The following is a 12,298-nucleotide window of genomic DNA, read 5'->3' on the forward strand; positions in this document are numbered from 1 at the left end:
TAAGTTATGCTTGACATAATCTAATTTTAATTCAGTTAAATTGTTACGCATCGTGAAATTATTATCATCTTGACTAATCTTTTGTAAAATATAAAATAAATTGTAAATAATATACCAAACATCGAGAAGGTGAAAAAAACATATTAAATTTTCCATAAAAAAATTAGCTGCACCTTCTTATAAACATCAGGCCCCTGGACTACGGCTCGGGTACGCCCTTTTAACACATCGTCGGTCAACAGTTCCTTTCCCATGGAAAAACTGACAAAAGAGGAATAGAAGAAATCAAAATGAGAGAAAGGATCAGAACACAGATCCCGAAATGCTTCATCTCCATCTCCAATGGCTATATATGATACAGACACAAACTCAGAATGAAGTGAACAGGCAATAATTATACACGGAGACGCACGCACTGAACGCACTCCTAGATTTGGACGTCTCTGTCCACAGATCTCCACAGCTCAGGATGGCTGAGGAGTCAACCACAGCTCTGCAAACTTGACTTTCGATACGCTCTCCAAGACTTCGAATGGAGTGATGTCGCCAACCACCACCACCTTCTTGCTGCCCAAGTCCACTTCGTATGAGGACACTCCTGCAGACACGGCCGAGTGATTAACTGTAAAAGTTCATTTAGAGTCGAGAAGAATTTTTTACCTTCCATCTTTGAGATGTGCTTCTGAACTTTTCTTGCACAGCCATTGCAGTGCATGGAGACCCTCAGCACCACTGTCTGGATAGCATCAGGAGGCAGGATGACTTTTAGTTCTTATGCTACAGATTATTTGCCATAGTTTAGGGAATAAAAAATTAAGGAAGTTTCAAAGGATTACCTTGGGTTCCAAATGGAAAGCCAGTGTCTTGGCACCATCAAAAGCATCCTTAATCTTCAGCACCTGGCTCTCGATTAAAGCCCTCCTCTCAGGCTCATCATCTTCGTCGCAAGTGTTCATGCAAATGCAGGAGTTTGTTGAGATTGCGAGAGAAAAACAGCGGAACGCCCTTCCCAGACCGGATCTCCCCATCAGCTACTCTTGTTGCTCCTGAGTTAGAACAAGAAGTATTCAGCCCCCCACTTATAAGCAAGGTAGCTAGCCAATGTCTATTATATCAATTTGATATCAAGTATTGTTACTTTTACTCAAAGCTTTTAATGCGCATAATACTTCCTTGATGGAAGAGTATCAACATTAATAAATGGTTTCTGATCACGAAACACTGCTTCTGGTTGGTCAATTTGGGTTGACTAACTAAATATAGCAGGGCCTGCAATAGTCAAAGCCTAGGTAGGAAGAAGTCAAGTCGAGCTGTAGCCCCTCCATGTGATCGGGTCCTTAAAACAAAGCTAATAACATGTTGATATCATGATAAGAGAATAACAGCGGATGAGAACAGTTGAAAGCAACTCCTTTAATGTCTATAATGTTGGTACAACTCATATGTTCTAATGGTGACTCCAAAAAAGTAGACCAAACTCTTGTGCATGAATTAATGTAGCGAATCTAATTACCGGAGAGCATGTGGATGTTGGCCTAAGGGAACAAATATGTACAAGGAGAGTTTGATAATAGGTGGAGAGTGTAAGCCAGATCAATTACACAATGCAACAGAGAGTGCATGTGAACATTGTATATCAATGACATGACATCTAGGAAAAATAATGCAAGTAAAGATAGGAACCCAGTTGCTTATGATTACCATTAAAAAACTCTATCCTTGGTTGGTTATGCCGTCCAATCCAACTGGACAAAAAAGTGCCCAGTTTGCTTACGTGATCATGCATTAGGATGAAGGATAATTGATGGGGGAGATATCTTCAGTTGCGATGCCTAAGCTTTGAGGAAGAATGACCTTGTTCATCCTCAGTTTTAGCCACTTACATCACAAAGATTCTTACCTGCAACATAACAAAGAATAGGGATTGAGTTGATTAGTTTGCACTACCAGTATAGCAGTTAATTTCTATGATGAATCTTTAGCTTAATATCCAACTGCGGGATTCCTCTGGATGTAGTCATAAGCAAAGAATTGAACGAGAATGTGTTTCCACTAGAGCACTGTGGCCAGCAGATAGAGCTGAATCAGAATAGATGCGAGCTAAATGTATTTGCTAGGATTTGTATGTCTGTTCTTCTGTTTTATTTTTCTAAAGCATGTACTAATCGGCTAAACACAAGTCACCAATTTTGAGTACAAGAGAAAGAGAGACATCAACCACATTAAGTAAATGAATAAAAAAAGTTATGGGTGCCTACTCAAACACAACATTTTCCTAACCAACCTGACTCACGAGAAAATGGAGTCTTTTGAGACACAAAAATAAACAATGATGAACTTCTACAATTTACAATAGCATCTGAGTAAATCTTGATTTGTAGTCTCACCACGGTCATAAAATATTAAAAAAGGGGCATTTAAACATCTGATAGTTGAGAGAAGACTAATTAGTGATAACAATGGCAATGGCATTTGAAGTCTTCAAGATGTTACGAAGCAGCTTTAAGAGGCCGCGTGATGGTAAGTTTGTCTCTTGCATATAAATGAATAAGTCGTTCCCTGTAGTAAAATGAAGTCATCTGCACTATTTTGTTGACTTCTGACTTTCTGAGACATTGACAAGGGGAAAAAGATGATGTTTTCAATGAATACTAACAAAGACTTTGATGTAGAAATGTAAGGTCGCCTCGTACTGCTCTGTTAACTTCGAGGTATTGACAAGATGAAAAAGATGTAGAAGTAGTAACAAAGACTTTAATGGAAAATGGAAAAGGAAAATCTAGTCATTTCAGCATTGTCTTAATGCACATGATTGTTGCTTTTAAATCGATTGTTTTTGGACCTTTCTAATCATGTCTAGGAGACAATAAATATTTGCATCAGCCGAGTTGTTAAATGTATATGTAGTTTTAAAATGGATCTTTCTAATCTCAGTCATCAAATATATATGTAGTTTTAAAATAGACCATACGCTTGTGGTTCTTCATTCTTGGTACTAAATTAAATTATTTCCAAACGTGAATACAATTTACACTACAATTTCCAAGCACAAGATTCTGTTTGTAAATCTCTTCTTTTAAGTACATAGAATAGAGCCAACCCAAATAGCCAATGGATGTGAAGACATCTATCAGAATCTAGCTCTGTGGTTTACAGTTGTTAATTTGCTAATTGATGAAAATTTAATTAAAACAAACAATCAAAACTACAGAAAAAATTAATTGTCCTTATAGAGTTGTATCAAATAGATGAGAACCAGTAAGTTTAGCAACACAATTAATGATACTGTACAAATGTAAGTAAACTACAAACACTAACCAAACCTGTATCATGCAAAATTTAAATTTACGGGACAAGTTGTTATGATTATCTATGACCTAAACAATGACCAGAAAGAAATTATTGAAGAGATCAGGAAAAGAAGATTAAGTCAGTTGAAGTGGCAATAGATTACCGACTCAAGCTCTTCATCATTATCACCACTGAAATCTGGATTTTATTGCATAAATCCCTTTGAAATTCCCTCTTCGTCCTTTCTATCTCCGGCATCTGCTGCCTCTTCCTATCTTCCATCTTCTCACAGATCTCCCCGAACTTCTTAATCGACTCGGCCAGCATCCTAAAGGAAGGATCTGAGCTTCCCAAGACACGCTCCCCGTCTTGTGGGAGTCCATGAGACTCATCCTCCCTCACACTGTCTCTCGTCGACACCATAGGGAAGATTTCCTGCGGCACTGACGGTGGCTGCTGTCTTGCGGACGGCGGCAACGATGATGGAGACGACATCAACTCTTCCGTGGGCTTTCGAAATCGCCGTCTCTTTTCCGACACTGAGAGTCCGACGAACCCTCAACTCTGCAAAATTGTCTTTAATAATATTAAACTTAAATTATTTTTTATTTTTAAAAAATTGCAATTCGATTTTTATTTTTCCCATTTTCATTGTTAATTATTAGAATTAGGGAAGGTTAAAGTATTTTTTTTTGTATTTATAAAACGGTATATTAAAAATTTTACATGCAATCTCTATATCTAACAAATTTTGTTTCTCTTTGTTTTATTTATTTTAATTCTCTCGTATAAATATTATTATCTAATTATTTTTAAAAAATTTTAGGTACAAAAAGTCTAAAAATGAATATATTTCTTTTAAATTTAGCACTTTAAATTAGAATGTAGTATATTTTTTATCAAAATTGTCCCTCATATTTTTTTTGATACAAAAAGTTCAAAAATAGGTATAATTCATGTTAAGTACTTTAAATTATAATTGAGTATATTTTCTATCAAATTTAGTACGACTCTCTAATTGCTCTTCAAATTTTTTAAGTATAAAAAGTTTAAAAATTAGTATAATTCCTCGTAAATTCAGTACTTTAAACTAGAATCGAATATATATTCTATCAAAATTATCCCTAATATTTTTTGGATATAAAAAGTTTTAAAATTGATATAATTCCTGTTAAATTTAGTATTTTAAACTAGAATAGTGTATATTTTCTATCAAATTGAACATGATTTTTTCCATACTTAATATAATTCCTCCAAAATTTAGTACCATTAAAGAAAATTTAATATATTTTCTATCGAGCATCATTTAAAGAAAATATAATATATTTTTTATCAAATTAAAGTAAAAAAAAATAGTAAATTCTAATTTAATTTAATATGACTGAATTTTAAAAAAATATATTTATTTTAAAGTTTTTTATATTTAAAAATATCAGGACAATTAAATAAATTAATTTTAATTAGGGAATAGAAACAAATAATTTTATCAGTCTCATGAAAAATTCTATTTCTGATTAATGCAGCTAAACTTTATAAAATTCATAATTGGCTTAATTTAAACGATTGACTACTTTTCTAAATTAAACTAAATAAAAAAAACTAATTTGATTTATCTCTGGCGCATGATAATTCACGGGACAAATAAAAACAAGCTAATTCCTGCAGCTCGCAATAAGATCCATACTATTCTCCGCCGCTAGGTAATTCCCAATCCCACATCTGATTCGTCTTCCATATCCGGAGGCTGGACGACACGATCGCCGACACCGTTACAATTCGCATCTCGAATAAATTGCCTGCGCATTTTTCGCCTTCTATCACTCCGCTCGCGCAAGCCGAGCGACAGCAACGGAGAATATCTCGGCCCGTATCCCACCCACGATACTGTCCAGATACGGTACGTGTATATCGAGATATTTCCAAAGGCTGGACGATACGATCGACGACACCATTACAATTCGCAACTGATAAATTGTTATCGCAGATGTTCTAAATCTTCTGTACGTTAACTCGGTCAGAAGAACCCTAGAAATCTCCACGACAAACCGCGTCTTTCTGTGCGTTTTTCTTCTTTTCGATTTCGTTTTCGTTTTTTTTATTCTTTCCGAGGATCTCCTTTGGTGCGCATCTTTCGATTTTGAAGGATTCTTCCGCCTCTGTTCCTCAGTTGGAAGTGACATTTTACTTTCGAGTATAGAGTTCTTCCTTCTTTTTTTTTACGCTACAGGGGTAGGCTATCACCTTCCTTCTGTTAGAAGATCTATTTTTGGTCCTTTGTGATTCCAGTGAACAGTTTGATTCCGCCTCCTTTCTTTTTGTCTTTTCTTCGTTTTAAGCCGGTGATCGGTGTGCGAGATACCTTTTTGGGGTTTGGATTTTGCTGTTGCTCTGAAGTTGAGACCATGGAGGTAGGGCGGGAGGAGGATAAGAGCATGATGCCTCTGTTCCCGAGGCTTCATTTGAATAATGCTGATAAACGTGGTCCGAGGGCACCTCCCAGGAACAAGATGGTGCTCTATGAGCGGCACAATGTTGCTTCCCGAAGGTTGGGTCAGCCGTCTTCTGCTATGCCACTGCCTCATCACAATGCTCCGTTGCCAATCCCTTCTAATTCTTCTAGGCAGGTTTGTTCACTATGCTTCTGAGTTTAACTTTTTGTATTTTTTTTTTAAAGATGAATGATTTATGACTAATGAGCTTTGACAAAGGATCTCGAACTTTGAATGCTTAATTAGCATATGATACTGACTAGTTCTTTACATGTATGCCATAGAAATTGTAAGCAAAAACTTCCGTCTTTATTTTTCAACAATTAGATGATGGATTTCATGGACAATAAGTCAAGATATTTTTGAAGTTGAATGTAGAAAGAAGAAGTTGTGATCTTATTTTTTTATTAATCAAATTCTATTATTTTACTATTTATTATTTATACTGTGTTATTATCTTGATTATCATCAAACATTGTTTGCAAGCTCATGTATAAAATTATTTTATTTTATTTATTTATTTTGTTGATTCCATTTTCACCTTGCAAGCACATATATAAAGTTTGCAATCTCATACTTAGATTTTGACCATCCGATTTTCAAGTAATACAGGTTTTTACAAGCATGGTTAGAATGTTGAGTAGCTATCTACATGTGGATCGAAAAGTTGATGTATTGAGTGTTCAAGTAATACAAACATGCCTTGGAATTCATCTTTGCTCTCACCGAGAGATCTAGTTTCTAAAGGTTCGATGAATTCATGCAAAAATGAATTATAAGCAATGCACTAAAATCATTTGGTTTTATCATCATTTTATGGATGTAGTTTGATTAACTTTCAATTCAACCATAAGATTCTCCAGCCAAATTCCTTCATGAATAGCCACTGTGTCGCGCACACATGATCATTTTACATCAGCTTGCTCTACATTAGATGGCACTAAAATTGTTATTTTCAATAATCAGGATTACATGAGAGAGATTTTCTCTCTTTTTCGCATGCCTCTTTCAACATCTTTTCTTCCATCAAAGATAGCTGACTAGATGGCACTAAAATTGTTATTTTCAATAGGTAGGATTACACGAGAGAGATTTTCTTTCTCTTTTTCGCATGCCTCTTTCAACACCTGGTCTTCCATCAGAGATAGTTGACTCTCGATCATCTAGCATGATAAATCACCACTCAAGGAAAGGAGATAGACCATTAAAGGGTTTGAATTATGGGAATTCAAGTATAATGGACTTGCTACAACAACAAAGTTTCAACTGTTCTTATGAAAAAAAGCTGAATCAAGCAAGCTATTTTAGAGCTCCTACATTTATTCGAAATGGGGATCATTCACAGTGGAGACTCGAACCAATTACTTTATACAACAGCAATTCAGATGAGAGTGTAAAGGAAAATAGATCCTTGGGAATTGGAGATTTAGATAGAAATAATGAGACTTCTCAGGTCTCAGCAGAAGATGCCAAATATGGTCTGGAGATAGGTCCTGATAAGCTTCCTTGTCTAATTGGTGAGCAGCAATTCTGGAAAATCCAAAGAGTTATTATCAAGTAAGAAACATTTTCCTTTTCTTTTTTTCTTTTTCTGTTTTGTGTTCCACTGACTAATATTGTAACCTTCCTTCTGATTGTGCCTTTTCTCAGTCAACAGAGGGTTTTTGCATTTCAAGTGGCTGAACTGCATAGACTGACAAAGGTACAGAAGTGGTTTGCTGGATCAGCTCATCTGCTTCTTGAAGAAAATCCATGTTTGAGGAAATCTTCAGTAAAAGCACCCTTGAAGATTCCATTGCTTGACATTGCTCAACAGAATGCAATGAAACAGAAAGATGATCAACGAAAACCATACAGCAAGACTGAGAGTCATCAAAATCCTTGGTATTTCCATCCTCAGCCGAATCGGTGGCTAGTTCCTGTTGTGTCGCCTTCCGAGGGGCTTGTTTACAAGCTTTGCACACCACCAGGTGGCATCTTTCCTTCAGTTTATGGATGTTGTACTAATGTAGGTGTTCCTCCAGTAGCAAGAGGTTTTGTAAATACCACATTTAGTGTTCCAGCAGTTGCAAGCATCAAAAGCTACACTCAGAGCTCATGCAACACGTCCCTTTCAAGAAGTGGCGTGATCACAAGTTGTTCCAAGGAGTTGCAAGCATCTAAAGTCACCGAGCTACAAGGTAGTTCAGCAAGCAATCCACATAAAGAAACGCTAATTGAAGCGCAACAAACAATGACCTTATTTCCAGTGGCTGCATTTGAAGGACCTCTTTCTTGTTCATCAGAATCAAGTGGTCATGAGTGTCCAACTCGCCCCATAAAGCCTGTGCCTTACAAAGCCAGCTCTGTTTTGGACGCGGCTGCTAGCATTTTCCAAGCTACACAAGCCAAAAGGCAAAAACACAACTTGTGAGAGATTTACTTTTGATTATTGATCCAGAGAAAAATTTGTGGTGTTAGCAACATGTACATGTGCGATAAAAATACTTGCATTCTCAACATTTTAGGTTGAGGCAGTGCAATAGTCCATTATGTTTTTTGCAATCTCAGCGAAGAGAAAATGGAATTCCTTATTTTTCGGGGGACAGACCTGTTGCCCCAAGTTATTTTGTTCAATATTTTTTTTAACTCATCCCATTCCATCCACTGGGTTCATAATTTACCTCTTTCTGTGTTGATTCTTAGATGAGTATTTCATCATTTGCTACTGCCATTGAAAGATTGCTTTATGTTTGCATCTTTGGATTCGGATAACTGTTTGGTACTTCTTTAAGTTATTTTGCGCTTCATCTTTTGCCATAGAAAAATTATTTTATATACTATATCAATTATCTTCAAATTTTTATTATCTAATTTATTTCCTTTATTCCCTTTCTAATTTTTAAATTGAATGATATTTTAATATTTAGTAAACAGATTTCTCTAAATTTAGGAAAAAAAAACTATTTATGAATTTTGATCTTATAAGCCTTCCCATCTCTACCTAGTTAAGCTTAGACATAAATTGGCTAAACTCATAATTAATTTAATAAAAATTATGTAATTTCTTGCACTTTTATTTCAATTATATAAAATAATAATATATATTTTTGAGATATTTAAGTAAATATTATAACTAAAAGGAATAAAATAGAGCTTCGGCGTCGTCGTTGTGATGATACCAGAAAAGGATCGTTTCTGAGAATTTGAAATTAAACCCGAGACGACGTTCGAAATTTATTTCTCCTTCAGAAAATTACAGCTCATAACCGAAAAAGATCACAAAAGAAGAAATAAACGCCTTGGTATTGCTCCAGTGTATTTAAACCTCTACACTCAAGGTCCTTTAATAGACTCGGCAAAGTTGTGATGATAAGAAGCGGGTACACTTATTTGGTCTCATCGTCCTTCCTATTCAGCACCTTTGTTAGTCATTATGGACTTTACAACGCATACTGACTCAGCATTTCTTCTTTATGTCACTTTGCTGAGTCATAAAGCATTCTTTATAGCTATTTGAAAGGACAGCTCTCCGAAGCTCAATCCCTTCTTTTTATACATGTTTGGATTTCGGGCTTACCACTTGCTTCCGAGTTATGGTGGAGTTTCCTGTATGACACGATAGATGTCTCGTAAGGCATTGGATGACCTCCAGAGATCTTTTCTCGTTTCTTGAATTATTGAGAGTTTCTCGGTCCAATAATTATCTCTTGTTCCTCCCAGATGCCTTCTTGGTTAAAATCATATTCCTTCATTTGCTGAATGAGTTCCAACTCATTAATAACTAAGGATACATTTCTAATAGTTTGATCTTCAATGTCTCTCATCCTTCGTCGCTTCTGATGTTCTTCGGGAAGGAGTATATTTTTGGCAGTCTCATGTATTAAGTCTTCGTATTCAGTTAGTAACGGAAATTGAACTGATCCTCCTACCCCTTCTTCTGTTAGTACTGCCAATGTCTCTGAATCTTCCACCAGCCTGGATAGATTGTCAGCGAAAACATTTAATTTACTATCAATATGCTCAAAATTTACCTTTACTCCGGTGCTCGTAATAAAGTCTGTAAAAGCAATCCATCTAACTCTGGAAGGCTTGTTTCTGACAGACTTATTATGAAAGCTAATGATGGCTTGGCAATCTCTCCTCAGTGTAATTTCCTCCTTATCCAGGAAGTGAATTTTTAAGGCGCTCAGAGTTTCCATTGCGGCAAAAATTTCCGCATCAGTTACAGATTTGACTGTTGGAAACTTACCATGAACATATGCGCATACTTTTTCCATTACTCGTGGATCATTCCTTTTGGGCTTCCATTTACAAACGCCTCCCCACCCCGTCATTGACCCATCTGTTTCAAGAATAATATAGGCATTTTCAGGAGGGATTTCGAGGTCAAGTAGTTGTTGTACATGGGTTTTGATCTGTTTGACAAGAGCCCAGTCTGATTCCTTCATCCTTTTATCTCCATGGGGTGATGTCTTTTCATATAGCGGCCAGAGCTTAGAGCTAAGGTTTGTTATATAAGTCCTGGCGTAATTTAAGACGCCCAACCAGGACCTCGACCCTTTCTTTTCCATTAGTTGATCATTCTTGACTTCAGTAATCTTCTTTATAATGTGTGGCTGAAGTCGTAGCTTTCCTTCACCAATTTCTACTCCTAGAAACTCGATTCTAGGTACTGCGATTTTACATTTTGTGGGAGATAAGACCAATTCTTTCCCCTTTTCTAAAGATAACTGCTGTAAGTCTTCAAGTAACTCCTGGGTTAATTCTTCTTCCTACTCTGAATACCTCTTCGTTAGCCTGTTTATTTCAGCTGTTAACCTTCTGTTTTCTGCGAGAAGATAATCAATATAGCTAAGTAACTCAGTTACTAGGCTCTTTTCTTCATAAGGCATGAGCAGTGGGGGTGCAATGACTACTTCGATTCCCCAATAATAATCTGCACACATTGAGCAAGTTGTTAGTGAGCATAATAAACAATGAACTCTTGACCTTATACTCGTATTTCACCCACAGCCTTGACATTTGATTTTATTGGTGCTGACTTCTTTATTTATTTCCCAATTGTGCCCACAAAGGTATTGCTCTTCGGGAATATCACTTTGCACCTGCCACCCTTGCGATTCTCCTGTTAGTACAAACACACTTTCTGGCAAAATGCTTGTAGCTGCATTACAATGTTGCTCTGTATTGTATTCTCCCTCTGAAATACTACATATTGCTTCGTTGTCACTTTCCTCTTGATCCATAGAGAGAACGTCATAATCTTCTGGGAGATCTAACTCTTTAAGCATTACAATTCTTTCTTTGTTTCCTATCTTGTTTATGCATTCTCTTGCAAAGTGTCCCTCTTCTCTGTATATAAAACACTTGCATTTTTTAACTTTGGCTATGTCATTTTGATGTCTTTTCTTTATTACCCTCACATGAGATTTATGAGGTTTTCCTTTATAGTTTTGAGCTTTCCTTAGGCCATACCTTTTTCTGCTTTGGTAATAACCTGGCATAGGTATTTGGGAACAAAATTGTAAGTCCTTCAGTCTTCGTCGCAAGGATGTCTACTTGCACATCTCGGTAAGCTCTTGATAGGCATGGTGGATTTGGGGTAATACACCAATGGTATTTCCCTTGAATTTCTCCTGGAACTTTCCTTCCAGGTAACTCCCAATTAGTGGCGGCATCTTTCTATAAAATTTGCTCGAGAGTTCTTCATTGATGAACATCCTCCCTATTCTGGCTGCAAGATCTTTATATTGGTTCATATAAGTTATAAGATCCGTTGTATTGTGGCATACTAGACGCTCTAGGTCCAGGTAGGTCTGGTTTTGCTCAGCCGTCGAGCCTGAGGCGGGATCTTCCAGTGTAATGATGCGTCTTATTTGAGACAAAACATTCTGGGTCTCATCTGCCGAGTTGATCAATTTATCATACTGATCCGGATACATCATTCGCCACTGGATAAATGTTTTCTTCTCAATTTCACCCAATAGATTTTCAATGAAATGGACTTTAGTTCGCTTATCTGACCATAACTTTGAGTCGACCACGTTTGTTGTTATAGATTCCCACCTGGATATAACGTCATTATAAAGCCCAATGTTATCGGGAAGTACAAGTAACGCATCAGTTTGTTGTTGGGCAGACGGGAGAGTCCATGGCTCGCTATATTCTCTCTTTATCTTCCCAATCTTTGCACTAATAAACCCTGGATTTTGATAGGGATTTTTAGTAGATGGTTGTTCTGTTGTTGGTGCATATTGTGGTGGTCTCATCATTGTATCTTCTGGTGGATTATATTTGGAAATTGCAGATGATGAGGCAAAGATACCTTCACTCTGCTTCTGAATAGGATAATCCAGTTCTAGTCCTTCTTCCAAGTCAATATGAGCTATCATCTGTGCATTATCATCGGATTCATCAGAATTAAAGGAAGAGTTAGATGAGTCATACCCACCACCTTCCGTATAGAATGGATTAATCCATTCATCTGGCTCATCAGTGGTCAAAACATGTAATTGTTACTGACTTGTTGAGGAAGT

The 12,298-nt window shown here is 36.5% G+C and overlaps 2 protein-coding genes across 4 annotated transcripts; one reads left to right on the forward strand and one right to left on the reverse strand.

The window, feature by feature from the left end:
• Positions 1–291: 291 nt before the first annotated feature.
• LOC122045095 (protein SODIUM POTASSIUM ROOT DEFECTIVE 2-like) lies at positions 292–3,853 on the reverse strand. 2 transcript variants are annotated; one of them, XM_042605163.1, is made up of 5 exons: positions 3,455–3,853; positions 1,702–1,900; positions 837–1,046; positions 661–736; positions 292–598 (listed from the first exon to the last, which is right to left on the reverse strand). In XM_042605163.1, exons 3-5 carry the CDS (start codon positions 1,026–1,028, stop codon positions 465–467), a joined length of 402 nt encoding a protein of 133 aa, XP_042461097.1. In that variant the 5' UTR covers positions 1,029–1,046; positions 1,702–1,900; positions 3,455–3,853; the 3' UTR covers positions 292–464. The 2 variants fall into 2 exon arrangements, with proteins under 2 accessions (XP_042461097.1, XP_042461098.1); XM_042605164.1 differs by lacking the exons at positions 1,702–1,900; positions 3,455–3,853 and having other exon boundaries at positions 837–1,680.
• A 1,103-nt stretch (positions 3,854–4,956) lies between these two features.
• LOC122045096 (protein HEADING DATE 3B-like) lies at positions 4,957–8,442 on the forward strand. Of its 2 annotated transcripts, XM_042605165.1 has the most exons (4): positions 4,957–5,188; positions 5,276–5,915; positions 6,853–7,337; positions 7,431–8,442. In XM_042605165.1, exons 2-4 carry the CDS (start codon positions 5,694–5,696, stop codon positions 8,191–8,193), a joined length of 1,470 nt encoding a protein of 489 aa, XP_042461099.1. In that variant the 5' UTR covers positions 4,957–5,188; positions 5,276–5,693; the 3' UTR covers positions 8,194–8,442. The 2 variants fall into 2 exon arrangements, with proteins under 2 accessions (XP_042461099.1, XP_042461100.1); XM_042605166.1 differs by lacking the exon at positions 4,957–5,188 and having other exon boundaries at positions 5,779–5,911.
• Positions 8,443–12,298: the final 3,856 nt, after the last annotated feature.

Source organism: Zingiber officinale, chromosome 2B, assembly GCF_018446385.1.
Source record: "Zingiber officinale cultivar Zhangliang chromosome 2B, Zo_v1.1, whole genome shotgun sequence".
In the NCBI taxonomy this organism is placed as follows: Eukaryota; Viridiplantae; Streptophyta; class Magnoliopsida; order Zingiberales; family Zingiberaceae; genus Zingiber; species Zingiber officinale.

What these genes read in the sequence shown, in the direction of transcription:
- LOC122045096 (XM_042605165.1), top strand. Translation starts at nt 5,694, where the DNA reads ATGGAGGTAGGGCGGGAGGAGGATAAGAGCATGATGCCTCTGTTCCCG. An exon ending in CTTCTAATTCTTCTAGGCAG is followed by an intron (nt 5,916 to 6,852) that starts GTTTGTTCACTA and finishes TATTTTCAATAG; the next exon opens with GTAGGATTACACGAGAGAGA. An exon ending in ATCCAAAGAGTTATTATCAA is followed by an intron (nt 7,338 to 7,430) that starts GTAAGAAACATT and finishes GCCTTTTCTCAG; the next exon opens with TCAACAGAGGGTTTTTGCAT.
- LOC122045095 (XM_042605163.1), bottom strand. Translation starts at nt 1,028, where the DNA reads ATGGGGAGATCCGGTCTGGGAAGGGCGTTCCGCTGTTTTTCTCTCGCA. An exon ending in CTTTCCATTTGGAACCCAAG is followed by an intron (nt 737 to 836) that starts GTAATCCTTTGA and finishes GATGCTATCCAG; the next exon opens with ACAGTGGTGCTGAGGGTCTC. An exon ending in GCACATCTCAAAGATGGAAG is followed by an intron (nt 599 to 660) that starts GTAAAAAATTCT and finishes CCGTGTCTGCAG; the next exon opens with GAGTGTCCTCATACGAAGTG.